This window comes from Colletotrichum jinshuiense, chromosome 8 (genome assembly GCF_051148585.1).
Source record: "Colletotrichum jinshuiense chromosome 8, complete sequence".
NCBI classification, from domain to species: Eukaryota; Fungi; Ascomycota; class Sordariomycetes; order Glomerellales; family Glomerellaceae; genus Colletotrichum; species Colletotrichum jinshuiense.
Window position 1 is genome coordinate 3,256,830 of NC_139315.1, and position 27,072 is coordinate 3,283,901.

Consider the following 27,072-nt stretch of genomic DNA (forward strand, 5'->3'; position numbering starts at 1 on the left):
ATTCACATGGGAATAGGCAAGAGTAATGCGAGGAGTTTTGAAAGGCTGCATCTCTCGATTGCTGTGACATAGGGAAAATTTACAGATAGTCTACCCCTCAACAGGCGTGTCCCAAGTCTATGGATCGCTCCAGTCCCCCATGGCGATATCACGCGCTCTGGTGCTTCTGGCACTTCTGGCACTTTAAGCCTTGTCCTTGTTGTGGTAGTTGACGTTGTCGTTCCAGCTATTTCCGCTGTGTCAGCCATGTGCCATTGGTCCTCCCGGGAGTGTTGTTGAGCCATTTTTTGCTTCCCAATATCGAAAGGAGGGTTTTCTAAGGTTGATACGTACAACAGAGTCTTGTCACCGTTGCCCCATTGGAAGTTCTTGGTGCGGATGTTCTGGTAAGAGTACTCAACACGCTCCTCCAGAGGGGGGAGGTGGCTCCAGTGCTCCCAGTGCTCGTTCCAGAGAACGTAGGCGTTGGCCATGGCGAGACCGAGGGCGGGGATGCAGGCGCTATGAGGGACTCTGTCAGTTGTGCCACCCAAAACGAAGTTTCCCGTCAGCCCCCGAATCAAATCCCGCGTCCTTGAATATCTCCGTCTTTAGCTCGGACCGGTCATGTTGCGAGCCTCGTGATCTTGACCGCAGTTGCAGGACGGAATGTATTCGGGAAGACGGAGTCGGTCATCGGGGCTCCGGGGGGGAGTCAGTGGGAACGGGTGAGTGCATACTAGATGGAGATCTTGCGCCAGAGGGCTATTGACTTGGTCAGCTTCCTGCGTTCATTCAATCCACCCGGAGGTCCAATTGATGCCCGTTGAACCCCTCCTAATGCAGACGGATCTAGTGACAGAGGCGGGGAGGGTAGACAAACCAGTGGTCTCAGCGGCGTGGTGCTTGGCAGCCTCGCGCTCCTTGATGAAGGTGTTCTCGACGGTGCTGGCGAAGCGGCGCTGGACGGTGGAGCGGGTGGCCGGGGCGCGGGCGGCGCGGGCGGCGGCGGCGAAGAGCTGGCGCTGCATTTTGATTTCCGATGTTTCGTTCGGTAGAGGGGAGAGAGTTCTTGTTCGGGCGGCCGACGGCTCGGTGGTGGATTAAATGTGGTTTTGTGAGGTTGAAGTTCGGGATCAGGTCATTTTAGATCCGGTATGGAGCCGCGCAGAGCTCGGTTAGCGGGAACGTCACGGATTTGCGGCCTGGATTGTGAGGCAGAGAGAGGATAGTGTCCTGGGACGACTAGGAAGGATTACTAAATGATGTCAGGTCATTTGCGGAGAAAATAGGAAGGGAGGGCCCCGGGCACCTCTCGTCAGTAAGTAAGGGTAGGCACCATGGGTAGGCACGACAGGTCAATACGTCTAGGGAGATGTGAATAAATTGACCAAACCTTTTTTATGGCTTGATTATCAAATTTAAAGTATGTACTTCCATCCATGAATCGAACGGCGATTTGCGGCATGAGTGCAATTTTTGCAAGGAACAAGTGATGCAGTGCCTGGTCACGTGCCACCGCGCTGAAGCTCGCGTTCGCCCCTTCGTATGACGGCAGCTGCGTCGCGTTGACTTGGGTGTCACACTCTCAATTATACGCCGTTCGCAATGCCATGATAGCCTGTGTCTCATGACAACGTATTCTCTCGTATAATCGATAAACTGAGTGGTGCAGCTTATCCCATTGTGGCCGATAGTGTCAAACAGCTCAGTCCCCTGATGTTTCGTCACCCCAGTCGACATCACTCGGATAACTTGGGCATGGAACCGAAAGCTACGTGACTAGGGCGTTGATTATTTCGACTTGCAAGTCGGAGCATATAAGACAATATGGGGCTCCGCATTACAACGTGGAACGGTGAGTGACCTGACGGACTCGTGACAGCGAGCAACTACTGACATTCATTGACCAGTCAACGGCATCAGGTATTCATGCCTCTTATGAGTATATACATATGTGTGTGGTTTGTCTAACGTCACCCAGGAATCCCTTTGGATACCAGCCATGGAGAGAAAAGCGAACGTTCCAGGTCCGCCCCCATAAGGTGCCGAGTTGATTGTGAATCTGACCAGGCCGCTAGGCAATGTTCGACATCCTGGAAGCCGATATTGTAGTCATGCAAGAGACCAAGATTCAGCGCAAAGATCTCCAAGATGACATGGTTCTTGTTCCAGGATGGGACGTCTTCTTCAGTCTTCCGAAACACAAGAAAGGTGAGCCTAACCCAAATGCCCTCAATGTGGCGGGATACGCCTAAACCCTGCAAACCAGGGTATTCCGGTGTCGCGATATACACCCGTAACACAGCCTGCTGCCCCATACGCTCCGAGGAGGGGGTTACAGGAACTCTGACGCCCCCAAACTCATCCACCAGTTTCCGCGACCTGCCAGAGGACCAGCAAATCGGCGGCTACCCCCGACCCGGCCAACTGTCCAGTGAAGTGGACGAGGCAACCCTAGATTCCGAGGGACGCTGTGTCATCTTGGAGTTCCCAGCTTTTGTGCTTATAGGCACCTACAGCCCCGCAAATCGAGACTCGTCCCGCGATGGCTTCCGACTGGGCTACCTTGAAGCCCTCGACGCGCGGGTGAGGAACCTTGTGGCCGCCGGGAAGCAGGTCATTTTGACGGGGGATCTGAACGTCAGCCGCGAGGAGCTGGATTCCTGCAACGTCAAGGAGATGCTTCGAAAGGAAGGCATGTCGGTGGAGGACTGGATGGGGACGCCAAGTCGGCGGCTGTTCAACCACCTCGTTTTTGACGGCCAGGTGGCAGGCGCCCGTGACGAAGGGAGAGAGGCGCCTGTTCTGTACGATCTGACCCGAATATTCCATCCCTCTCGACAAGGCATGTTCACATGCTGGGATACGAAGAGGAATACGCGGCCGGCCAACAACGGCAGCCGGATAGACTACATCCTCTGCTCCGCCGGTATCAAAGACTGGTTCACAGACTCCAACATCCAAGAGGGTTTGATGGGTTCTGACCACTGTCCCGTATATGCAACGCTAGGGGATGTTGTGAAGGCGAACGACAAAGACACGTCTGTTTTAGACTTGATGAACCCCGGCAATATGTTCCGAGACGGCAAACGGCTCAGAGAGTGGTCGGCAAAGGACCTACTCCCCTTGTCCGCCAGACTTATCCCTGAGTTCGACCGTAGACGGAACATCCGCGATATGTTCATGAAGAAGCCCGCTGCGAAGCCTGCATCAAACTCCAAACACCCCCTAACTATAGCTACCGAAGAGCCCCACACATCAAAAGAAAAGGAGGATCGGAGCCAGTCACAACTACCAGTTGATGAACCATCCACTTCCCAGGCATCCATACAATCAAACGCCGCCAAACTCCCTCCCACCAACAACAAGCCATCGTCCCTGCAAACAAAGTCGCCTACAAAAAGGCCGGCAGAGATAACAGCACCCACCAAACGAGGCCTCAAGAGGACAAAGACCAACGAGAGTGAGTTGGCAGCCAAAGCCAATGGCGGCCTTGCGCAGAGTAGCCTAATGGGCTTCTTCAAACCCAAGCAACCGGCCTCGAGGCCGCCACCCCCACCACCATCACCATCGTCAACCGCCGGGACCGACACGGCCAACAACGATGTGAGATTAAGCCAGCCGTCCCCCGCAAAGAACAAAGACGCGGGTCTAGTGCGTTCCCTCTCAGGGATATCAGAGCCCCCCTCCGTGAGCGCAGGATCACCCAGCAAACCGGCACCGCCGCCGCCTTCAGCTTCGAGCACCTCTGCACTCGACAGCTTGGAAAGGGTCTTTGATCCCATCGAGGTCAAGGAGTCGTGGTCCAAGTTCAACTTGGGGAAGCGGGTCGTGCCTAAATGTGAGCATGGGGAGCCCTGCATGATCCTTCAGACTAAGAAACCGGGCGTCAATTGTGGTAAGTCACACCACCTCCCCGCTCATCACGCGCCCGACGGCGAATCGTCAGTGGTCTTTTGGGCACCCGAGCTGACCCCCCCGGTGTATAGGCAGATCGTTCTACATCTGCCCTCGCCCCCTCGGGAAGTCGGGGGAGAAGGAAAAGGGTACTGAATGGAGGTGCGGTACGTTTATATGGAGCAGTGATTGGAAAAAGGACCAATCTTAGGGTGTGGCTTCTCCATTCCCCTTGATGATGTCTGGGAGCAGGGTCATCAATTTCCACGGCGATTCAAGCAACGTCATGTTTTTGAGGGCTTGTTTCATTATACATTGTTCGAAACCGGCCTTTTCTACACCTTTCAAGACAGCCAGAAAAATTCAGGTATGAACACCAAAACTCCATCATAATGGAGATAACAAAAATTGATTGATGACGCCTTGGACCGATATTTCCCCTGTGCCTTTTTAAACACTTCCAATCTAGGCAATAGCTTTTGACAATAATATTCTCGGTCGTTAGGCACCCCATTTGCTTCCTTCATGTTTTGATCAGGGCAAACCACTGCTTTGACATAGCCAATCATGGCAACGAGAATGACGGCCATCACCGCACCTATGCGGTGTTGAACTGCCGACTTTGTCGTTACAAAAGAAACCTGTGGCTTTCTGCAGGACTCGAGTATTCCCAATGCCTTCTAGGATCCGCCCATCACACGATTAAGTGTGAGAGAATTGAAGGAAGAGAACATCGTTCATCCTCCTTCGATCGATTGCTGGATACGCCCCAAGTCCACAGTCGACATGAATCTAGGCTTCCAACAGCAACACTCTGCAATTCAGAGGCAAAATGCAAGTGGTTGTGGACTTGTGGAGCCTCTCGCGCACTTTCTTTGAGATGTCCATCGTGAAGATGAGCATAAACTCCCGAGGTGGCCGGAGAAGCGTGCGGGGAGCCTACGTCTCCAGGATGCAACCTTGAGAACAGAGTGTCGGATCGAATCACTTATCCGTAGGCTGCAGCACAAGATTTTGACCTCTAACCATAGCCCGAGATCCCGAATGCCATGTATGATCAGGTTTGATGTGCAATTATTGAGACCAGCCGTCCTTGTTTCCAGAACCATAGGTATTTCTCAAGCATTATGAGGCCGACTGAGAGGATTGACTGGGTGTGATCTTGCGGTTTCGACGACGTTTCTCTGAAGGCTTCCGTGGCGTGTACCGGTAATCGGGGTGCAATTTGTTATGACGCTCCTTGTACGTTTTTGCGAGAGACCTGTATCGCTCCTGTACCTCATGCGACTCGTTGTTCCAGGCTTTTCCCAAAATTCCGGCTTTTCAGAGGTCAGCTTCCGCGCCAGAGGCAAAGTGAACCTGCATGTAGACTTACAGATGTCGTTGTTCATGAGGCGAGGATTCATTGCCTTAATCTGGGCTTGGTAGTCTCTTCGGTAAAGAATGAAGGCGTTGGGGGGCCGAGATATCTTAGGCTTCCGTTCAGGAGTATCAACGTAGTGCAGCACTGCGCCAGGTGCTTCTTCGAGTAGCTGTGGTGGCGGTCGCCGCACGACGATGGCGATACCATTAACCGACACAATCATGTGTGGCCCGGTAATGAACTTCTCACAGGGGCCGAGAACCCATCTTTCGACGTTGGTACACATGCCATCCTTAACCCACATGACAGCCTTCTGTAGTGTGCGTCTGTGATGACCGGTCAGCAACCAACACCAGCCAAGAGCGATGTACCCTAGTAGATGGTATGCTTACGCCATCCGTAATGCCATGAAAAGTCGGCCCTCTTCGCCAAAAGCAATGTAATCTCTCCCCGAGACTGCGATGGTAGACTCGAATGAGTTCAGGTGGATGTTCAATATGTCAGTCACAATCCGAAGGATTTCAGGGTGCACTTGAGTAGGGTCGAGATTTCGGGCAACGATCTGACCAGGATTGAAAGTCAACGCCATGATGAATACAAAGGGCGGTGTAAGAGAGACTGCCAAGAGAAGCTGTTGGTGCAGGTGTGTCGTGTCTTTTGAATGCTTGAGAAGCAAGCCAGGGTTTACTTTGAGAGACTAGATATGTTATATGTCTCGGGCACTGTTGAAATATTTCCGAGTTGGTCGGACTGCTTCGATGGTCATAAATAAGATACTAGATCGAACGTGAGATGACAATGGAGGATGCCCGGGGGGTAAGAAATTCAAGGGAGACAACATCACAAGGATGCATTTGGAATGGCTCGTGGGAAGGGCGAGACCTAAATTTGGGTGAACGCCACCCTCCGGGATGGCATTGCCCAGGTCGGTTGGTCTTGGCCGCCTAGCCAGTGTTTTTGTGGGACGTTGTTTTGAGCCATAAAGTGCTCCTGGAAGGGGGGGGGGGTTCTTTCCACTGCAGGCCCGGCCAGGCTGCCAGGGCATGTGCTTGATGATTGATGGAAGGCAGGTGTGAGGCGGTTGCCAACCAGCAGTTGCACCGTATGCATTACACTGTACTATTTTCCAACTAGTATTCAGGAAGGAGGGTACTTCAATACTTGTCTGAACTACGGCCCGAAGATGCAGGTACCTTGACCTGGGTTTCCCACTCAGATAGCATCAATATCTTTGCCTCTGAAATATTGCGGAAGCTGTCTCGGGTCACACGTCCAAGAGTTCGGGTAGTACATAAATACCGGGAGTGGGAGCAAGAGGGTGGGAGGGGAGAAGTCACCGCATGTCATGGCACGTTACCCTTGGATACGATGTTCGGATGGCATACGCCGCCTACTTGGCGATCAAGCTCCGTCAAACTGTTCGCCTCCATCGTTTCCAAACGACTTTGATATCCCTGCGCACTCGATGGGTCGCCCTCAACAGACGAAAGCAACCGATTCACCGTGCTTTGACTCATCTTCGCGTATTATTTCTGTTGGCGGAAGCAACACCAGCGGGCTGGTCGAGGACCAAACAAGCAGTCGATAGGATGCAGAGTGGTCTGTGCCGAAGAGATGCTAGGTTCGATGTAAGAAAGTTGAACCATCTTGACTTAGTCTTGACATTCTGGGTGAAAGTATGGTATCGTCTGAGCCTTTTCATAAATGTCACTGTATTCGACTTTTTCGTAAACCGACGTATCATGGTTCCAGAATTGTACGAGTTGTCTAAACTGCTTTGAAAAAGTATAGACGACATTTTCGACCATCATTTGGCTGCCGCTCACAGCTCCTTCCTTCTCATCATTCGTCATTCGCCACTCAGCTACACGTTCTGAACTGGTTACGGCGAGGGAAAAGGTCATAGTCCGATGTCCCTCATTTCCCCCAACTTGTTCTCGCGCGTTTCCACAAATGTCATCGCGGCTGCGGCATCTGGTTAAAGGGTGGCTGTTCTACTTTGTTTCATCTTGTTCTCTTTCCTCTCCCTTTCTTCTAGCATCCGATTCTCAACTTATTTTGGATTCGTATCTTTTGATAGATTTCCCGTCACCGTTGTCTTTCCATACCTAAGGATTCTTCATACCTACATCCATTCATACCACATCCACCGTGGCACTCTGCTAATAGAAACCTAAAGTCATTTTATCGCCTTCTCAACCCAAAGATGTCTCATCACGAAGAAACACCGCCAGCCGAATCCCGTGGTATTTTAAGGACACAGGGCATGAACAAAGTCCTACCACGCCATCATCTCGACCTATTCACATCGCCAGGAGCTTTCCCGCCTGGAGACTGGATTCTTTCGGAATTCGGGCACTCTCACCAATTTCAAGCCGCATACTATGTGCGCAATACCCAGGGGCAGTTGGTGAGAGCGCCCATGCCACTGGTCAACGTTTCGGCAGTCACGAATCAGCAGGAGATCTACGATCACTGCACAGTCTACCATTATGATCCTGGTAGGTCGCTTGGTGATAGGAAAAAATAAAAGCTGACAGCAATGAGCATTCCAAAGCCGAGGTGGCGCAGAACAACCTCATGCTACCAATATCGTCGGTCAGTTTCACCAGCATCATGACCGAGATTTGCCTCGAGAGCATAGCAATTATCATCAGGCCTCGTTTTGCTCCCAGGCGCCTGACCAGCACCACATCGATGTCGATATCAAGCCAGAAATTATCTCCCCGGACGAAAGTGCTCTCTTTGCCAGCCCGCCGGCATACATGTCAATTGCGATGCCACAGGTGCACGCCGGTCCTCACGAAAAACGGGCAGAGACTGCACATGCACCGATTCATGGCCCAAATATTATTAGCTTTCCGGTGGAAAACAACACTCGAGATTATTTGTCTCACCAAGAGCCGTTAGCCGCTGGCAACACTTTCCATGGCTCTGCGCGTCATGATTCCTTTCATCAAGACAGGCAAGGAGAGGTGCACGGCCTTGAGAACTGTACCCCGCTCGAGGTGTTCAACCCCGACCTGCATGGAGCCTCGTTTTTGCCGATTGACTCTTTTGACATGTCACTCTCTCCCACAATGATGTCACGGCTCGATGAGCAAGCTTTTGACGAGCTTTTTCACTCGGGAGACGGTACGGATTATGATATTGACGAGACCTGCATCAGAGGAAACACTAACGACTTGAACACCGAAAATTTCTTGGAGAAAACGCCGGAATAATTCTTGTTTTGTTTTTGGTCTTGGCTTTGACACCATTCAGGCAGAATGTGGGCATGTACCATGCTGCACCACGGGCGCTGAGTGGAATTTCTGTAAGACTGGGGCATGAGTTCCAGGGAACGAAAGCGGGATGAACAAGGTGGGATAACCTTCATTCCCTTTAAAAAAAAAAACAGCGGGCTACCTCAAAGAAGCTGGTAGTCTTCAGCAATATCCTGAAAGGATCCGCCTGGGGCAGTGGAGGCTACAGTTGGTGGGAATCCATCCTGACCCTGCAAACTTTTGTCAGTGGTTAGCAATTAATGTGGATACATCGTTTTAGGCGATGGAAAGTAATGGGGAAGCAGGAAAGCAGAATTTAGAAGAAATGGCAGACGCCTCACTCGTCCGGTGCAAAAGTGCAAACGCTCGAAGACTAGACCAGACCAATGAACGTGGCGGCTGAGAAAATTAGCGTCCTAAGAACCTTGCAAGTAGCAAACAGACAAACGCCGTGATTTCCAACGGTGAAGTTTGATAAAAGACATGATTGGATACCAAGAGATGCAAGAAGGAGCAAACGTTGGTGACTCCAACAGGCGTGCGTGCATGGGAGGACAATCGAGGGGTCGTCGAGATTAACATCTGGGCCAAGCCGAGCCTCAGTGCGCTTAGTGGCGTGTAATCCCTGCTATGGACCCCACATCTCAGCTTGAGGGTCTGGCCGATCACGACGAGTGCCCCGTTTATTTCCCCAAATCTTAGCAGTGTCTCAGCTTTTTCGGCCTTTCAGATCAAGCGGAAGGGGGCCACGAAATACCAACATATCTTTCTGGGGAAAAAAAGGGTTAAAAAAAAAAAAAACCAGGCGATTGGACCATCTTGGCGGTCCACCCCTCTCGGCATCGACTCGAAATATTTCTGGGGTGGTGGGCACACCCCCCTCCAACCTATGCAGGACAGACTGACCACAACCTCAAAGCCACCAGTGCCAAAGGCGCGCAACAAATATTCGGCTTCTTTGGGTAGGATCGACACCTGGATCTAGCACTCTGGCCGGGGATACCAAAACAAGGGTAAGGCTGCGCTCCACTTCAAGAGGGGGGACGAGGGGAAGCCGTTGGCTGAGTTTGGGCTTCGTGGTCAAGCCACCAGTCAGGCTTGAGATGGTCAGTTCAATCTGAGCCTCCCCAGTGGGTCGGCTATCCCTGCTGTTAATTCATGCGCCGCCACCTTTTGGACGTGGGTACGCAGTTTTCGTGGCAGTCAACCAAATTGTGCCTATCTAGGCACTGCATCTTGGTTTCCCCAAGCTTTGTCTTCACCAAGCGGAGCAATGAAGGGGAAATCGACACCACGTTGTCTTCCTCGTCGACACAGGCAGGCAGGTAGCAGCTACCTACCTTTGTGATAAGATGGCCCCGCCTTCCCTAACTTGCGACATCCCGCCGTCTGCAGCCGTAGCCCTGGAGGGAAGGCGCCGAGGGTCAACAAGGCCTTCCGCGTCTTGAGATGCAGCGAGACAACTGCTAGTTTATATTGGAAAAAGCTATATTAGGAACGGCCCCTTCGGTGGCCGACATCATCTGTCGAGGGGAGAAGATGATGCCAGTTGCAGCCATTGGCCGATGCTCCCAAGTCATGCACGCAGCTCATTCTGGCCCATCAACTTCCCAACAACCTCCGTTAGCCCGACACAGTAATCGGCAAACTGTGCGCCTTGAATCTACTACCACTGCCGCTTTGGACTGGCTCTGGCACCGAACCGGTGAGAGTCATCCGGATTGGCGATTACCATGCCAGCCTGCCCAGGCACGCAAGGCAAAAGGTCTGGAAGCCATCAGTTGGTGAAGAGGTAACATGGCCCACCCCCACAGCAAGAAAGATCCGCCTATCCCACATCCGATGATTGAGACTAGCTACCAGTACCTAACCCCCCCCCGATACATCGTTCTCCAGGTTAGCGTTGGCAGCCTGTCTGAAAGCCACAACGACAATCCAAGATGCCTGAACCCGGGCATTTGAATCCTGTACTGCGGCTTCAAGCTGAGAAAGGTGGAAACCCAGAAGCCGTGACAGTCATGCGGTACGTGTATGTAGCATTTTTGAGTCAGACCGCCTCCGCGGCCATTGTCTGACATTCTCTATGCTGGTTAGGGCAAGACTTGCACAGGTGGGATGGTACGAATTGTGTTGTCCCTTCACTTCTTCGAGGCTTTACAGCTTAGTTCGTAAGGGTTACTAGCAGGGAAGCATTCGCTACTAGGTATTCGTGGCTACCGACTGGAAGCAAAATGAGAGAAAGAAGGTAACCGAGAGAGGGGCAGATCTGAAGCAACGCCTTCTTTGTTGAGGGAACAGCTCGACGAGATCACTTGCTGCACGCCATTTTCTCATCCAAGGACGGTATACCTGCATCGGAGCAAGACGGGGCAGGGCGTATTTGAAACTCGGATCTGGGTTTGCCCAGGCCATAGAGAAGGATGCGGCGAGACCGCTAAGTGTAGCAAAAAAACAACAGACAATCTCTTAGCAGTTGACGCATGTCGTCGGCATTGCCAACAGCTAGCATTTGGCGCTAGGCGCGTGTTCTGCCAAGAGAGTAGCCATCGTTTGCTTGCCCTTAGCCGACAGAACACAATCCAGAACCTGTCTCAAGGATACAGGCGAGGCTACGTTACTTGCGAAGCTATCGCCATTCGAAGGTACTATCATATGCGCTGGATAAGCGCAGTCTGTGTGACGGTGCGGTTGGCGAATTATACGATCGCGCTTTCCCTTGGAATGGCCCATTAACGCGTGGTTACACAGCCATCTGTTTGTTTAAAAAGATCAGGGATCGGTGACAGGTTGAGATCCGAACTCTCTAACGGCTAGTTTCAATGTGGCTGCTGCAACCTTTGGGAGCCGTCCCGCCCCAGGCCTTTCAGTCGGCTTTTGAAACACATGGAAGCATTCAAATCGGATTGCTTGCAGCCTTTCTTCGCCAAGACGTGCCCCCGTGCCTTTGATTGTCGCCGTCCGAACCAACTTCGGGACCGAAGGCTCGTCTCAAGGCCGTTGACAAGGTTTCCCGCCTGGAGACTCAAGAAGACAAGGCGGAGGAGACAAGGAGGAAACGAGTGGGCTTGCGCTAGACTGTGTCAAAAGCCGAGACAAACAACTTGTCTTTGGGTTGCCATAACGTATTAATCAACCTGGGTGTCTCGACCAAACTGGAATACTCGAGGGCAAGATCCGGGCGCAACAGCTTGCTTCAACTCGACAATAGAAAGCCAACTTCACCAGAGACCCTGTTCCAATTGCTCCTCGCCGCCGTCAGAGGATTTGTGCCAGCGTGACCGCCATCCATCACAATGCGCTCGCTTGGCAACGAGGGTTCTAAAAGGCAGGCCAATCGACGAACGAAAGCACACGCCACCATTAGCAAAGGAGCCTCATCTGATCGCAACGGTACCACTCGGGAGAGTGACTATCGCATCCGAGTGGCTGCCTGACCGGTGATCTCGGCGGCGACTAAAATCATAGGCTTAAATACTGTCGATGCATATACGAGTTTGTGAGATAAGGCTTTCCACACGTCGAGTCAAACGACCCACCAATGCTCAGACCCTTTTCAAATCACCAGACCAGGGGTACCTTTGTTATTCTGGCGTCTTGGACGCAGGAGACCTGGACCACTCGGGTCTCCACACGGCAGCTCTGTCGAATGAAACAGAATGAATGAACCGTGGCGAAGGTGAGAACGAAGGCTGCCCTGCCCTGTTCACTCTGTGCATCGGCTTCCAAGAGCAACCGGGGGTGCGTTGTCTCCTGCCCCCTCCATTGTTCAACTATAGCGAGGCCGGTGGGCGCAGGGACCGAGATACTAATGACTCCGTCCCAATATGAGGCATTGGTGCTCTCTGCTTTCAAAGACAGATTGTTGAGTTCGGACGAAAGCCCGGGGGTAGAGCTTGATGACATCTTCAGATATGCATATTCACCCAGAGATTCGGTCCGCGCTCCGTTGCGGGAGGCTATTGCCATCTTGAGGGGTCTAATTCAGTGCAGGACCCCCAAAAACCAAGCCGCATAGCAAAGGGCACCTCCAAGCTCTGATAGAAAAAATATGGATGGGAACCGTATAAGTCTGGAGAATGGGGAGTAAACCTTTTGGTTGCGACAACCTCATCGCTTCAGCCACCACGGAAACGATCAAGCCACCGAGGTGAGATGGGGAGAAGGGTATCGGGAAATCAGACAGGAGAGAAATGGTTTCCATCCACAGTAAATGCTTACGCAGGGTTGTAAAGCTAAAGTAAACTACCAGATAATGACCTAAGCCCAACCAATCCCCGACATCCCATTATACAATGAAGATCGAGGAAGGTATAAACGAACACCCCTGGATATAAACGACCGGAGGACACTGAAATGCAGTCGGTTTCACAACCCAATGATCCCCTCCTTGGCCGGAGTTCAACGAACACTAATGAGCACTGCCAATATCGCTGTCTCCTATTCCTCCTGGTAGGAGATCTTGCGCATCTCTCCTAGCCTGTGTCTTGCGGCCGAGAGGGAATTCTCCAGCTGCAGAATCTCGACCTAATTGTAGTAGCACACTACGCGTTAGCATAATCTCTTTCTTTAGTTGCCAAGCAGGCGGTTTGGCTTTCATCCTCGTTGTCCTCGCCAAACAATCAACTATGCTATCGCAGTAAGCACGTACCTGTTGTTCCATCTCCCGGACCTTGAACTCGTGGGCTCCGAGCTTGGAGTAGTCGACCGCTTCGTCGTCCTGGTTGCGGTCCTTGATCATGCTCTGCACCTGGCGCACGAGCGCTCTGCAGGCAGCACCAACAGCCTTGCTAGCCTGCTCAAGGTTCTCTTGGCTCTTGGACATGAAGCCTGCCTTGACTCTGCTGGCAGCGACGAGCTGGGCTGTGGATGCAGCCACATTGTTCGATGCCACGATGAGTTGCTCGGGGCTGTTGCGGTTCGACAAGACGCCGTCTGCGGTCTCGATGAGGGTGTTTGTGGAATTCGCGACGGCCTTGGCGGCCGAAATAAGACCCTCGGTCCATCTGTTGTTCTTCTTGTAGAAGGCAGTTCTCGACGACGAGCCACGGCCTGCTTGGACAATCTCCTGCTGAGTCACCGTGGCAGCCTTGATCAGCTGCGCAATTGCAGTCGTAATGGCCATAGCAGCATCAAGAATGCCGTCGTGAACCTTGAGCTCGTAGGAAGAGTAACCGTCGCGGGGCTTGTTCTTCAACTTGGCCAAGCGGGCAGCCGCGGCAGCAATGGCATCAGCTGCCTTGCTGAGTTCCGAGTCGACGATGTCGCCCAAGTCGCCCTTGCCCGCGAGCTTGCCAGTGTTCGGCGCGAACGTCTCAACCAGCTTGTTGAGCTTCTGCAGGTTCATTTGTACATCGTTGTTGCTGTTGATGACGACGTCGGTCTTTTGGATGGGGTCCATGCCTTCAAGACGGAAGCTCTGTAGGCCGCGGAAGAACTTCACAGTGGACAAAGCGGACTGCCGAGTACCGTTCATCAGAGCGTCGCTCTTCTTCTCGTCGGTCGCCAAGCGAGTGATTCCCTTGGCGTTACTGCAGACATCGGCGACGGCGCCCGCAAAAACATTGATAGCTTTGATCAGTTCGGCATGCGTGGCATTAGGGCCGTCGGCAATGAAGTTGTTGAAAGCGGTAGCAAATTCCATTGCGTTGGACGAAGCCTTCTCGATCTGTGACAACACATATGAAGGCGAGGCGTTCTGGTTTCCAGCCTGCATCGTGGAGTCCAGCTCGTAGAGTGCATCGTCCACCCTCTGCACACCGGATTGCAGGACAGAGTCAATGATGTCGTTGATCTTGTCCAAGTTGGCCATGATCAAGGCATCAATCTGTCCGTCAATCACAGTGTCGGTATCGCCTTGGTTCTGCTTAAGCTCGTTGAGCTCAATAAGAGTCTGGTCCATACCCGCCTTGTACACTTCCAGCTCCTCTTCCTTGTCACGAAGAAGCTGCTCCAGATCCGAGCTGCCGTCCCTAAGCTTCGACTGCGCATCGTCCAGAGCTCGGGACTTGAGCCGCAGAGCTTCCTCGAGATCGGCCATCTCACGGTTGTACTTCGATAGCATTGTCGAAAGCTCGTTTCCTTTGCTTCTTTCAAGGTTATCGGCGCGGTCCAAGGCCATCCGGAGCTCCCGCTTTAGCTTCTCGACTTCGTCCTTGTTTGCTCCTGATAGACGATCCTTGTCATGAAGTGCGCGGTCTCTCTCCCTGATCATGTCCGCGAGCTCAAGGTTCTTTGTCTTGATCTCACGCTCGAGCTTCTCTCGCCGCTCAATGGCTTCTTGGGCCGAGGCAGCTTTGAGCTGCACAGACTTGAACTTTTGAAGCAAATCCAAGTGCTCGTGGCGAAGCTGGGAGTAAAGTTTCGCAAGTGCCTCATACTTCGTGCGCCACGTGTTGACCTGCTCCTGAAGAGCTCTGATCTGGTCATCCTTGCTCGAGATCTGTTGGCCATAGTGTCCTTGAATCTGGGCTAGCTCGCCTTCCAAGGCCTTGACTCTCTGATCATATTGCTGGAGCATCAGCTGATCCCGCTCATACTGAGCCCTGGCGTTGAAGTTTTCCTGCTCCAGCTCCGCTAGTCGACCCTGGGTTTGGTACTGCATCTGTTGCTGCATCAAAGCCTCCTGCTCGCGACGCTGTTGCTCCGCTAGCCTGCGTTGCTGCTCCTCAAACTCTCTTTGCGCTTGATCTTGTGCCTGCTGCTGCATCATCATCTGCTGTCGTTGCTGCTCTTCTAGAACCCTCTGTTGCTCCTCGTACTCCCGGTTCTGACGCTCTAGTTCATTCTTCCAAAACTCAGAAATGTCATCTGGCTCCTGAGATTTCGGCTCAGGGGGCGGGGTTGGGCGCCTCTCGATTTCTTGCTTTGGCCGCGCCGGCAGTGCGGGTGCCTCGTCGTCCTCCGCCAACAGATTGGGAGGATCTTGCGGCAACTTAGGGATCGTGATTAAGCTAGTCAGATAACGTAGGTTTGAGCATTCGTAGTAGAACTTGACGAGACGGTAGTGCTGTGCGTCGTATCTCTCTCGCAAAGGCGAAAGCGCCTCGCCGTCACCAGTCGCTGACCGAGTTAGTATACTCGTCATTGCTTACTGACGCGCAGAGGAGTTTGGGTAAGACCTACTTGAGTGCATGGCGCGCAGCATGCTTGTGATGAACTTGTAGATACCGTAGCTCTCCTGCACAAGGGGAACGAGAGAGGAAATGCGACATTCGTTGTTTCCGACATGGCGGAAGTGCGAGAAGATCAACTTCTGGAACTGCTCGATCTTGTCTTGCAGCGTCATCAGGTCGGTGATCGTTTCGTAGCCCTCGTTGGGGTCATTGATGGCCTTCAAGCTAAGATATTCTTCGTATTCGAACGTGCCGTTGAACTCCGGGTGCTGCTGGTGGAAGGAAAGCTTCGCAAGGAGGTAATAGACGTATTCTCGGATGAGAGGGCTGTATCCTCGTACTCCCTCGCCTCCCATACCGCGATTCAAGCTGTCAATCCACCCCCTTTGCGCCATAGCCTCCCTCAGCGTGTTGGGGTGTCCCTCCTGAAGGACTTTGTGCACCGTAATCAGGGCCTTGAACGTCTGTACTTCGTCGGCAAGAATGGGTTGACTAGAATGCGACACCGTCAGCGGTCATTCCGAATAACAGCGGTGCCCACTTACACCTTCATCCCAGCCCAGAAGGCCTGGGAAGACCGATGATCCCAGGTGTAGACAATGCAACTGCGGACATGTTTTCGCTTCGGCGCGGTCTCGTCGGGGTTTGTTGCCTTCTTGATGTTGATTGCCAACTCTTGGTCGGTCCTTCAAACATGTCAGTGCACTGTCAGAGAAACAGAGGGCCAGCCAGCTTTGGGCCGCAGAGTGCAGGAAATAAGAGAATGACGGACTTTGTATGCCTGGTATCGGGCACGGCGGCCATTTTGGCGAGTTTCTATGCGCGCGGCCGCTGGTGTTGTCGGAGATAAATGTCGCTATGGGGTTTCGGATGGGTCGAGGAAATGACGTCTCCCGATGGCTTAAGGAGGAAGCTCCACGTGCACGCAATGCTGCCCGAAAGTCGCAAAGAAGCAAGAGAGATGCTTCAGGGAAACACCTTTGAATTGCAAGAAAAATCACTCACGACTTCCGTGCCAAGGTGAAGGGGCGGAAAGAGTCGTCAGCTTTGACAAAGCTCTAGATTGTCTGGAGCAGCTCGAGTGTGGCTGGGTTCTGCAACATGCGCAAGCTCCGGCGATGCGCCAAGACATCGTCGTTGCGATCCGGCGTACAGGTTGGGCATAAAGCGTGGAACAATGCTAATCCGGCGGAGGTGTTGGTGTCAGTGTCACCGTCACCTTACTAACGTCCCAGCGCAGGCCAGACGCTAAACTCGGTGCTCCAGGCCTATGCCTGACTGATCTGATGACGATAACGGTGGGGTCAGGAGGTCAGAGATACCTAGCCCCGAAATGGCGCTGCGCCGCCCTTACCCGACCTTTGTCCACTCTAGCAATTGCAGATAAATCAAACAGACAAAACTGGCAAACCATTGAAACGAAGACAATATTTAATGCCGGCAACCCCCAGCGACAGAAAGCGAAGTTGGCAAATTCACTACTGGTACACAGAACCGCAGCCGCATTTGTCATACCAGAAACACAAGGGTGTTTAAGCGACGACACTCACTGACACTAGTTAATGGTTTTGCTCCAATGTAAGGTTTGTGCTATTAGTTTATTCAAGTTGGCCGATCATTGCAAGGTACACTCAATTACAAGACTACAGAAGGCTTTTGTTGCAAGAAACCAGGTGGTTCGTGAAAGAACGTTGGATCAATCACTTTGATATTACTCTGCGGATCAGCGCATATGTTGATTTTGACCGACTGCAAGAATTCGATACTTCAGCACATATACGAAGCACATTTCACAAGATCTTGTGTTCTTCAATTGACAGAGGGTATCATGAAGGCCCGACAGGCAGCAGAGCCAACTATTTCGCTTGCCTTGATAGGCGCACAGGAATGACCGTGTTTCCCAAGAACACAACACCAGACACCGGGACTTGCGCCATGCCTCAATGCTCGAGAGACCTATCCAAGTCACCGTAGCAGGGTCGCATGGGGGCCACCAGGTCTCACACGCAGCATTTCCGAATACAAGTAAACGATGAAGTGCCATTGGTTTTTTTTTCCATTCCCTATGGACGTTGCCGAAAACGTGATGCCTTTCCATGCTAGAATTCTTTCCGTTCCTCATGTAAAAACCCCTTGCAAAAGAAGAACCGCAATCCCCAAAAGACACTTTAAATCGTCGTCTCGTAAGGAAGAGGGGTAACCGTCTCGGGCTTGTTGTCCTTGAAGGAAACGGTGCGGGCGTCGCGGGGCATGGCGGGGAGACGCTTGAGGGTAAGGGGCTTGCCCTCAGCCTGGGCCTTCTTCTTCAGGGCAGCGTTCTCCTTAACGCGGCGGAGGAAGTCGTCTCTCGAACGGGAAGGGGAAACGTGCTCGATGCGAAGGTTGATGCGCTTCTCGAGGTAGCGGTGCTTCACCTTCTTGTAGATGATGACACCGACGGCGGACTTGGTGACGTTGTAGATGACACCAGTCTTGCCGTGGTAGACCTTGTGAGGCATACTGTAATAATACGGTCAGCCTTCTGCGCGTATTACACACAAAATTCCCCCAATCGCCGAAGTCTCGTTGTCGTAAAAGAAAATCGCGGGTTTTCGCTTACCCCTTCTGGACGGCACCGTTGGCCTTAATGTCGACAATGTCGCCAACCCGGTACTCGCGGAGGTACGTGGAGAGCTTGATCATGCCCTTCTCACGGAAGTTTCTGCTGAACGCATACTGCAAACCACCGTCAGCAATCCGGCCGGAATCTCGAAATAATTCGTAGCAAGGCAATACGTACGCGCGTTCCCGCGCGAAGACCCGCTGGGTGACCCATTTTGCCGTTGTGTCGTTAAGGTCGTTTGGTGATGAACTTTTTGTCGGAGTCTTGCAAAGATCACGAATTCTTCTGAGCAACATGCAAAATCGTGGTGTGTGCCATCCGGGAATTTTCTAGGGCTGTCGCCGAAAGCTCGGACCACCTCGGCTGCGGTCACGTGGGTTCCGCTGCCCCCTCTCCACAAACCAAATTTCCAAGATTGAGTGTGTTGAAGTTGGAACTTTTTTTCAAAGTTACTCTTTTCTCTTCGACAACCTCAATTCCGAAGGATATCGACGAGTCGGCAAGATGGCGCCGTAAGTGCAGTGATCGCAGTCGCGCATCTCAGTCAATCATGCTAATTATGCGCGCAACAGTCTCACCTACTCCAAGACCTCCAAGGTCCCCCGTCGCCCCTTCGAGGCCGCCCGTCTGTCAGTATTCTCCGGCCACTGAACTTGAGCTTGCTCGGTTTAAGTCGTGAATCAACAACTGACATCGATGCGATAGTGACTCCGAGCTGAAGCTCGTTGGCGAGTACGGTCTGCGCAACAAGCGTGAGGTCTGGCGTGTCCAGCTTACCCTCTCCAAGATCCGTCGTGCTGCTCGGTATGTGAATTGTCGCGTGCACTGCTCATGAGTGGAGGGGCAGTCTTTGGCTAACACCCATCCTAGTGAGCTCTTGACCCTTGACGAGAAGGACCCTAAGCGTCTCTTCGAGGGCAATGCCCTCATTCGCCGTCTCGTGCGCGTCGGTGTCCTCGACGAGTCCCGCATGAAGCTCGATTACGTCCTTGCCCTTAAGGTCGAGGATTTCCTTGAGCGTCGCCTCCAGACTTGCGTCTACAAGCTCGGTCTCGCCAAGTCCATCCACCACGCCCGTGTCCTCATCCGCCAGAGACACATCCGTGTTGGCAAGCAGATCGTCAACGTTCCCTCTTTCATCGTCCGTCTCGACTCCCAGAAGCACATCGACTTCGCTCTCACCTCGCCCTTCGGTGGTGGCCGCCCCGGCCGTGTCCGCAGAAAGAAGGCCAAGTCCGCCGAGAAGGCTGACGGTGGTGACGACGAGGAGGATGAGGAGTAAATGCATCGCCATATATGCTAAGGAATGGTCTCAAAAACTCTGGGAATGGCTGGAAAATAAATCCAACCACGGGAATCGGGGTGTTGATAGTTACGGCGTTCGCCAGAGGCAAAATGGAATGATTGCATCAAATACGGATACCACGAATGAATGTTATAAAAGTCTTTCTTGTTCAGGGCACACAACCAAGATACTCTTCTTGCATGCGAACTTGACAGGGAAGTGGGTATCATGTTTGTCCTATGCAATGCCTAAATAGTCTAAACCAATTCATCCTTGCCCAGGAATTTGGCCATTGGGTCGTCCGCCGCCGTCCGTTTCCTTCGGTACTCGTCCATCTCTGCTTCTGAGACGCCTCCCATCATCTCTTCCACTGTCCGTTTCTTCGCGGCCTTGTCGGCCGAAGGCTGTTCCTGTTTCCTATCTTCCACGCTAGGCTCCGGTGCCTCTTCGTCCACCTCTGCAGTTAAGGCGGCACCAATTCGTTGCCTCTCAGACGCTTCCCACGCCAACTTGCCCTCCTCGCCTGTGCAGTAGCTGTTCTTGACGACCGAATGACAACAAGCATAACCCCACTGAAAGTTCGACCACCAGCTACCCCAAACCGAAGTGTGGTTATGGATGTAAACATCCTCGGGGTACTTTGACTTCGCAATGACCTTTGGCGCGCCCTTGATAAGGCCGCTCTCGTCGTACTCAACGTACTGCTCTGACTCGGTGATGAGGTTCTTCATCTCCGCCGGCATCGTGTATTGTGAATTGTCGCCATACAGCTCCTTGAGCTTCTTTTCCTTATCTGCGCGTTTCTTCTCGGCCTCCTCTTTCTCCTTCTTCCGGTAGAACTCTCCTGCGGTGGGGTTTGCTTGCAAGTGCTTCGTTGTGTCGCCACTCTTCTCCTGAGCCTCCCAGGCGTATCGTTGCGCGTTCTCGAACTCGCCAGCATCTCCCGAGCCCCGCATGAAGCCCTCTTCCGCGTAAAGGTTCGCAGCCTTGTCCACAGTCGCGCCGCCGTCAACCAGAGATCTAGTTTTCGGGTCGTACTTGGCAGATTCCAGGTCCAGGTTGATCAGATACTTCGCTGTGTCCTCTCGTAGCCTGAGTTGTCGCGTCGCTGTGCTTTGGTGCTTGCTCATGTCGTTCTCCTCAGCGTACTTGTCTCCTTCGTCTTGTTCTTCTTCTGTTTCGCCCTTGGCAAGTGCCTTCTTTCTCAACTGTTCCATCTCATTGAATTCTTCAACGACGTTGCGGTACTCCTTGGGGTCATACCCATTCCAACGGTCACGCTTGGCATCCCAGCCTAACTTAACGTCTTGGACGACCTCATCTGCCTGGATATCCTTGCCGGTCCATTTTGCGCCTTTTGCTCTCGGTCGACTCAGGCAGTCCTTCGCCTTGTGCGTCATAGCGCCGCAGTTCTCGCAGGCACCTTTCCTATACTTTGTCGCCGCGGGGCCGGCCTTCTTCCCGCGATCGTACCATTGCGACTGCTCGTTTTTCTTTTGGAGACGCTGATGCTCGAGATAGTCGGTTTGGTCATCGCCTTCTTCGCCGGCGTAGAAAGGGCGTTTACTGATGAAGGACGGGATGTAAATATTTTCCTCCTTCGATGCGGCGCCCGAGGCCTTTGGATCCGGCTTCCGTGGCGGTGGAGGCATCTTGACGTATTTCAAGAAATGGCGAAAACTAGCGATTCGATGCCTACAGGTGTCGGGACTTTCGTTATTGCCGGTGGATAATTCAAAAGCGTATTTGTATCAGAGGAAGGAACCCGTTCGTGGTGGAGCAAATGGGAAAAGAGTGGCTGACGCCTTTCGCTTTCGCGTAATACGTGTGTGGCTTGAGACTGTTTTCACGGAGCCTTATCTATCCATATATCTCCACGTGACTGCGCGGATCCTGGGCGTTAGTACGCGCCTGGTCCATCCAGCAATCCACCCGGTTTTGTCGCGTCACTGCAGGCATCTATCTATCTTTTCGTCCTCTTTCTCCTTTTCATTCCCTCCATGTCAAACCCCCTCAGTTTTCTCTTTCATGTGTACTAGTTGGAGACCTATCTAGACGAGAAGAGGGAAGTGATAGACCTGTTGTCTGGTATCTTTTGTCAATCGCAGGACGGTCTCGCTATGCGCAAGTCCAACCGCTTCTCTCACTTATCATGACATTACCTTCTCTCCCTCGCTCCCACCCTCCATGAGATTCACCGGAACTCATCATGGACCTGTTCAGGCTTAGGCTGAACTGCATAGACCATTACCAGGCAACCCCAACACACTTTGACCCCCAGCTTCGAAATGATATTGGCCCTGCGCAGGCGAAGAGAGGCCCAAAAGTCCCTGTGGTGAGGGTCTTTGGGTCGACGGAAACCGGACAAAAGGTTTGCGCTCATATTCACGGTGCCTTCCCATATCTTTACGTTGAGTACCAAGGCAGCCTGGAACCTGATGATGGTTAGTGAATCTTGTTTCCAGTCGAGGCTTGGCTAACGAGAAGTAGTGGGTGCATACATTTATCGACTTCATCTGTCTATTGACCACGCCCTGGCTGTCAGCTATCGGCGCGATCAGTATGGCGATAACGCCAAGTTTGTTGCCCGCATCACCCTCGTCAAAGGAGTCCCGTTTTATGGCTACCATGTGGGGTACCGATTCTTCCTAAAAGTCTACATGTTCAATCCAATCGTCATGACGAGACTGGCCGATTTGCTTCAACAAGGTGTTATTCTGAAGAAGAAATTCCAGCCATACGAGGCCCACCTTCAGTACCTGTTGCAGTTCATGACTGACTATAACTTGTACGGTTGTGGCTACCTGGATGCATCTGACGTCTACTTCAGAGGCCCCATCCCGTCTTATATGGAAGATAAAAACCCACTGCATCTCTGGCATGATCGTTCCATTCCCCGAGATCGAGTTCTGGATAATCTGAGCCTGCCTAGAGTCAGCCACTGCTCCCTCGAGATCGACATTGCCGTCCAAAACATAAACAACCGGCGGATGGTCAACGAACGTCGACTTCATCATGATTTTGTTGAGCGCATCAAACCACTCCCAACAGATGTGAAGTTGGTCTACAGCATGGCCGGCTTGTGGAAGGATGAAACTCGTCGACGGAAGATGAAGATGCCCAATGCAGATCCCGGAAGCAGTCCTTTTCCGGCGGAAGTTTTGATTTCTATGTCTGCAAATCCGCGAGACTCACAACCCCAGGGATGGATCCATGAAGAAGAGTATAGAGAAGAAGTCGACAGACTCATTGAGGCCGAGAAAAAATTGGACGACACTCCCGGGCCAAGTTTCGACACATTTGTCAAGCAAGTACCGCTAGAGTCTACCATCAAGACAGCACTTCAGTCTGTGGAGGACTTGTACCCTGCTAATCTTTTACCTGCGCTTGGCTTACCATTGAAACATGTTCCAAGCTTACAAAACGCAGCAAGCAGTATCGAGGTTGACGAAAAAGGCGTTCTCGAGCTTGGCGTTGACGATTTTGATCCCTACCCTGCCGACTCTGATGAAGAGGCTCTCATCCAAATGGGCGAATCAAGGTCAAAAAAGGATGACCGCGCCAAAACACCAGCTATTAATACTGAGAATCATCAGTTAGAGAATCGAAGAAAACCTCTTACGAAAGATGACAATCTCAATACATCTGAGAATGATCGAAGTGTGCCCCATAAAAAGACAGTTAATCCCTCGCTTCCCCCTTATGAGGGTGTCTGTACCAGCAGACTCAAGACTGGCAAGCCACCAATGGTCCCAAACTGGGATGAGCTTCTGAGCACAGCTGAAGAAGAAGGGCTCGTATCCAAAATGAAGGGGGAGCAGAGATCAGGTCGCCAGCGCACAGCGTCAACAAAGCGGTCAGTTTCACCACATGCAGAGACACCTCTTGCGAAGCGTGGTAGAACTGAGACTTCAGGGCCATCGGTTGCCACGACGTTTGTGGCTCGCATCCCAGCCAAAGAAGATTCCAATGCAGGTACCATTTCGGAAGACCTCCAGGTCAAAATTCTGCCGCCCAATTCCCAGGAGAACTTTCGGCCATCACAACTTACGGGTTCGAAGCCTATGGCAAATCAACTGCTGGCCTTTCCGGTAGTAAAAAGCCAGGAAGATCCGGGGACGAGGCTTCGGTTGAGCCAAAAGAACGACCCCAGACCCTCGCAACATGTCGAAAAGGATTTGCAAAAGCATGTTTCCTTCAATATAGTGCCGGATGGGGCAGATGACAACAAGTACAATGGCAATACCACGACAAAGAAAGTACAAATCGAAACTTCAGCAACAGGCTCGGCTGGAACAGAAACGATCTTGCACCGAATACAGACAGCCATTGGATCATTTTGCACCAAACGTCAATTTATGATAGGGTACTTGCCTCCGGCTCCAGGAGACGTCGCGTCGACGATGAAAAACATGGAGACTCCAGATGTGATTTACCAAGAGGCCTATTACAGCGAAGAAAAGGACGTCCCTATTCGACCAAGAGAATACGCTGGTCGAGAATTTCGACTTGAGAGCAACACTTTGCCATACTTGGCCGATTTTGACCCAACTGGTACATCCGCAGCCAGCATGGGTATGAAATCAGATGTGTCAATCGATAAATCCAAAGCTGACTCGCTATATGACACGCACGGCAAAGTATGCTCTTATCGAAGCTGGGAGATAGGCCATCCGCCGCCGAATTTCAGAGAAGTTCAGGAATGGTGGGATAGGAAGCAAACTGCGCAGCGGTTAAGAAGAAAAACCACTGCCAAGGCCACAGACAGCTCTCAGGCTACAAGACGCTACCTTTCGCAGATTGACGGCCCAACTCCCAGGAACAAACATGGCTTCAAATACTCTCCAAAAAAGAAATCAACAAGTGTGAGGCATGAGGCGCAATATATGAGTACCATGGCTCTGGAGATTCATGTCAACACAAGAGGCAAATTTGTTCCAAATCCCGATGAGGACGAGGTTCAGTGCATATTTTGGTCTGTCAAATCAGATGGCACCGCCAACAGCAGCCATGAATCAGCAGGAGGCATTGTCGCTGGGGTTGTCGTTCTGTCACCAGATGGTGCTCTCGCCGAGAGAATCCGGCGTTATATCCCCGCAGATGTTGTGGAAGAATCTTCCGAGCTTGATCTCATGGTCCGTATGGTGGAGATTGTCAGGGCTCATGACCCGGACATTCTTACAGGATACGAAGTCCATGGTAGCTCATGGGGCTATCTGATTGAAAGAGCTCGCTTGAAGTACGATTACGACCTCTGTGATGAGTTTTCACGAATGAAGAGTAACTCCCATGGTCGCATTGGGAAGGAAAGTGATCGCTGGGGCTTCAATACGACCTCAACCATTCGTGTGACTGGCAGGCACATGATTAACATCTGGCGAGCTATGCGAGGAGAGCTCAACTTGCTCCAGTACACAATGGAGAACGTCGTATGGCATGTCCTGCACTGCCGCATACCGCATTATTCGTGGAGAACCCTCACGGAATGGTACCAAAGTAGCAGGCAACGGGATCTTGACAAGGTTTTGCGCTACTATTTGACACGAACAAGGATCGACATCCAAATCTTGGAGTCAAATGAACTCATTCCCAGGACCAGCGAGCAGGCAAGACTATTGGGAGTGGATTTCTTCTCTGTCTTCTCGCGTGGTTCTCAATTCAAAGTTGAGTCTATCATGTTCAGGATTGCAAAACCGGAAAACTTCATACTTGTTTCTCCCAGCCGGAAGCAAGTCGGTGGCCAAAACGCACTCGAGTGTCTCCCACTTGTCATGGAGCCCCAAAGCAATTTTTACAGCAGCCCGCTCTTGGTGCTCGACTTTCAAAGTCTGTACCCCAGTGTTATGATTGCTTACAACCTCTGTTACTCGACATTTCTCGGCAGGATCGTCAACTGGAGAGGAATGAATAAGATGGGCTTCACCGAGTATCAGAGGCACAAAAGACTGCTTGAGCTTCTGAAGGACCACATCAATATCACGCCCAACGGGATGATGTACGTAAAACCAGAGATTCGCAAGTCTCTCCTGGCGAAGATGCTTGGCGAGATCTTGGAGACTCGGGTGATGGTCAAGAGCGGGATGAAGCAAGATAAAGATGACAAGACTCTCCAACAACTTCTTAACAACCGGCAACTTGCATTGAAGCTTCTAGCAAATGTCACCTATGGCTACACCTCGGCGTCTTTCTCCGGCCGGATGCCCTGCTCTGAAATCGCCGACAGCATCGTTCAGACGGGCCGGGAAACGCTGGAAAGAGCTATTGCATACATTCATTCGCAAGAGCGATGGGGCGCAGAGGTTGTTTATGGGGATACGGATAGTTTGTTTGTCTATCTCAAGGGTCGTACCAAGGATCAAGCTTTCGACATTGGCAACGATATAGCCAAAACCATCACCGACATGAATCCTCGGCCCATCAAACTGAAGTTTGAGAAGGTATACCACCCTTGTGTCCTTCTGGCCAAGAAGCGCTACGTTGGCTACAAGTACGAGAGCAGGGACCAAGTTAAACCAGACTTCGATGCCAAAGGCATCGAAACGGTGAGGCGAGATGGAACGCCTGCTGAGCAAAAGATCGAAGAGAAAGCTCTCAAGGTTCTCTTTGAGACTGCAAACCTCAGTGAAGTTAAGTTCTATTTCCAGAAGCAGTGTGAGAAGATTATGCGAGGATCTGTGTCCATACAGGATTTTTGCTATGCAAGAGAGGTCAAGCTAGGGACGTACAGCGAAAAGGGGCCTCCGCCACCTGGAGCCCTCATCAGCACGAAGAAAATGCTCGAGGATGCACGTGCAGAGCCACAGTACGGAGAACGAGTACCATATGTCGTTATCACGGGGGCACCAGGAGCACGTTTGATTGACCGCTGCGTGGCACCGGAGGATTTGCTAAATGATTCTCACTCCCAGCTGGATGCGGAGTACTACATCTCAAAGAACCTGATTCCGCCGCTGGAGAGAATCTTTAATCTGGTGGGCGCCAACGTACGGCAATGGTACGACGAGATGCCCAAAGTTCAGCGAATCCGTCGAGTTGACCAGACACTTGGGGCTGGACTCAACAAGAAGACGCTGGAGTCGTACCTGAAATCGGCCTCGTGCATCTCCTGCCATGTGAAGATGCAAGTGGAGGGTGTGCTATGCTCCAAGTGCCAGCAAGATGCGCCCTCGTCAATATTCAACCTTCAGAGCCGATTGAATCAAGAGGAGAGGAAGTTTATGGACGTGGTCAAAATCTGTCGAAGCTGCTCGTCGATGCCTGCAGTAGATGAAGTTCTTTGCGACAGCAAGGACTGTCCCGTCTTCTACTCACGCATCAAGCAAAGCACGAGGCTCAAGACGGAGAAGGGTGCACTAGAACCGGTCATCCGAGACTTGATCGCGACGGCCGGAAGGGCTGCGCTGGAGTGGTAAGAACAAGAAGTGGTGGGTTTGGAATGTTGGCTTCCGAGCTTTGTTGGCTGGGCTAGGGACGGTTCGGCAGGTAGATGCGCAACGGCATCTCAAGGATAAGGAAGTTATGATGTCACGGCCCGGCAGGGCACTGTTTTAGGTAGACGGGATTGG

General features: G+C 52.1%; 7 protein-coding genes across 7 annotated transcripts; 2 read left to right on the forward strand and 5 right to left on the reverse strand.

Moving 5' to 3' along the window:
* Positions 1 to 183: 183 nt before the first annotated feature.
* On the reverse strand, positions 184 to 1,010 carry EsH8_VIII_000856 (cytochrome c oxidase subunit VIa; the record flags this gene model as incomplete). The annotated part of the gene is made up of 4 exons (XM_083269898.1): positions 184 to 226; positions 334 to 501; positions 720 to 744; positions 863 to 1,010. The coding sequence occupies 4 exons, from the start codon at positions 1,008 to 1,010 to the stop codon at positions 184 to 186; spliced, it is 384 nt and encodes a 127-aa protein (XP_083129666.1).
* A 3,994-nt stretch (positions 1,011 to 5,004) lies between these two features.
* Positions 5,005 to 5,831, reverse strand: EsH8_VIII_000857 (mating type 1-2-1 protein; the record flags this gene model as incomplete). Its single annotated transcript, XM_083269899.1, has 3 exons — positions 5,005 to 5,198; positions 5,255 to 5,568; positions 5,635 to 5,831. 3 exons carry the CDS (start codon positions 5,829 to 5,831, stop codon positions 5,005 to 5,007), a joined length of 705 nt encoding a protein of 234 aa, XP_083129667.1.
* Positions 5,832 to 12,945: 7,114 nt separating this feature from the next.
* Positions 12,946 to 16,424, reverse strand: EsH8_VIII_000858 (ANTH domain-containing protein; the record flags this gene model as incomplete). Its single annotated transcript, XM_083269900.1, has 5 exons — positions 12,946 to 13,032; positions 13,157 to 15,567; positions 15,631 to 16,112; positions 16,166 to 16,306; positions 16,393 to 16,424. 5 exons carry the CDS (start codon positions 16,422 to 16,424, stop codon positions 12,946 to 12,948), a joined length of 3,153 nt encoding a protein of 1,050 aa, XP_083129668.1.
* Positions 16,425 to 17,788: 1,364 nt separating this feature from the next.
* On the reverse strand, positions 17,789 to 18,435 carry EsH8_VIII_000859 (60S ribosomal protein eL21; the record flags this gene model as incomplete). Its single annotated transcript, XM_083269901.1, has 3 exons — positions 17,789 to 18,119; positions 18,220 to 18,335; positions 18,400 to 18,435. 3 exons carry the CDS (start codon positions 18,433 to 18,435, stop codon positions 17,789 to 17,791), a joined length of 483 nt encoding a protein of 160 aa, XP_083129669.1.
* Positions 18,436 to 18,726: 291 nt separating this feature from the next.
* On the forward strand, positions 18,727 to 19,504 carry EsH8_VIII_000860 (40S ribosomal protein uS4; the record flags this gene model as incomplete). Its single annotated transcript, XM_083269902.1, has 4 exons — positions 18,727 to 18,734; positions 18,795 to 18,851; positions 18,928 to 19,026; positions 19,093 to 19,504. The coding sequence occupies 4 exons, from the start codon at positions 18,727 to 18,729 to the stop codon at positions 19,502 to 19,504; spliced, it is 576 nt and encodes a 191-aa protein (XP_083129670.1).
* Positions 19,505 to 19,764: 260 nt separating this feature from the next.
* Positions 19,765 to 21,159, reverse strand: EsH8_VIII_000861 (mRNA splicing protein SLU7; the record flags this gene model as incomplete). Its single annotated transcript, XM_083269903.1, has 1 exon — positions 19,765 to 21,159. The coding sequence occupies one exon, from the start codon at positions 21,157 to 21,159 to the stop codon at positions 19,765 to 19,767; it is 1,395 nt and encodes a 464-aa protein (XP_083129671.1).
* A 557-nt stretch (positions 21,160 to 21,716) lies between these two features.
* On the forward strand, positions 21,717 to 26,919 carry EsH8_VIII_000862 (DNA-directed DNA polymerase; the record flags this gene model as incomplete). The annotated part of the gene is made up of 2 exons (XM_083269904.1): positions 21,717 to 21,951; positions 21,998 to 26,919. 2 exons carry the CDS (start codon positions 21,717 to 21,719, stop codon positions 26,917 to 26,919), a joined length of 5,157 nt encoding a protein of 1,718 aa, XP_083129672.1.
* Positions 26,920 to 27,072: the final 153 nt, after the last annotated feature.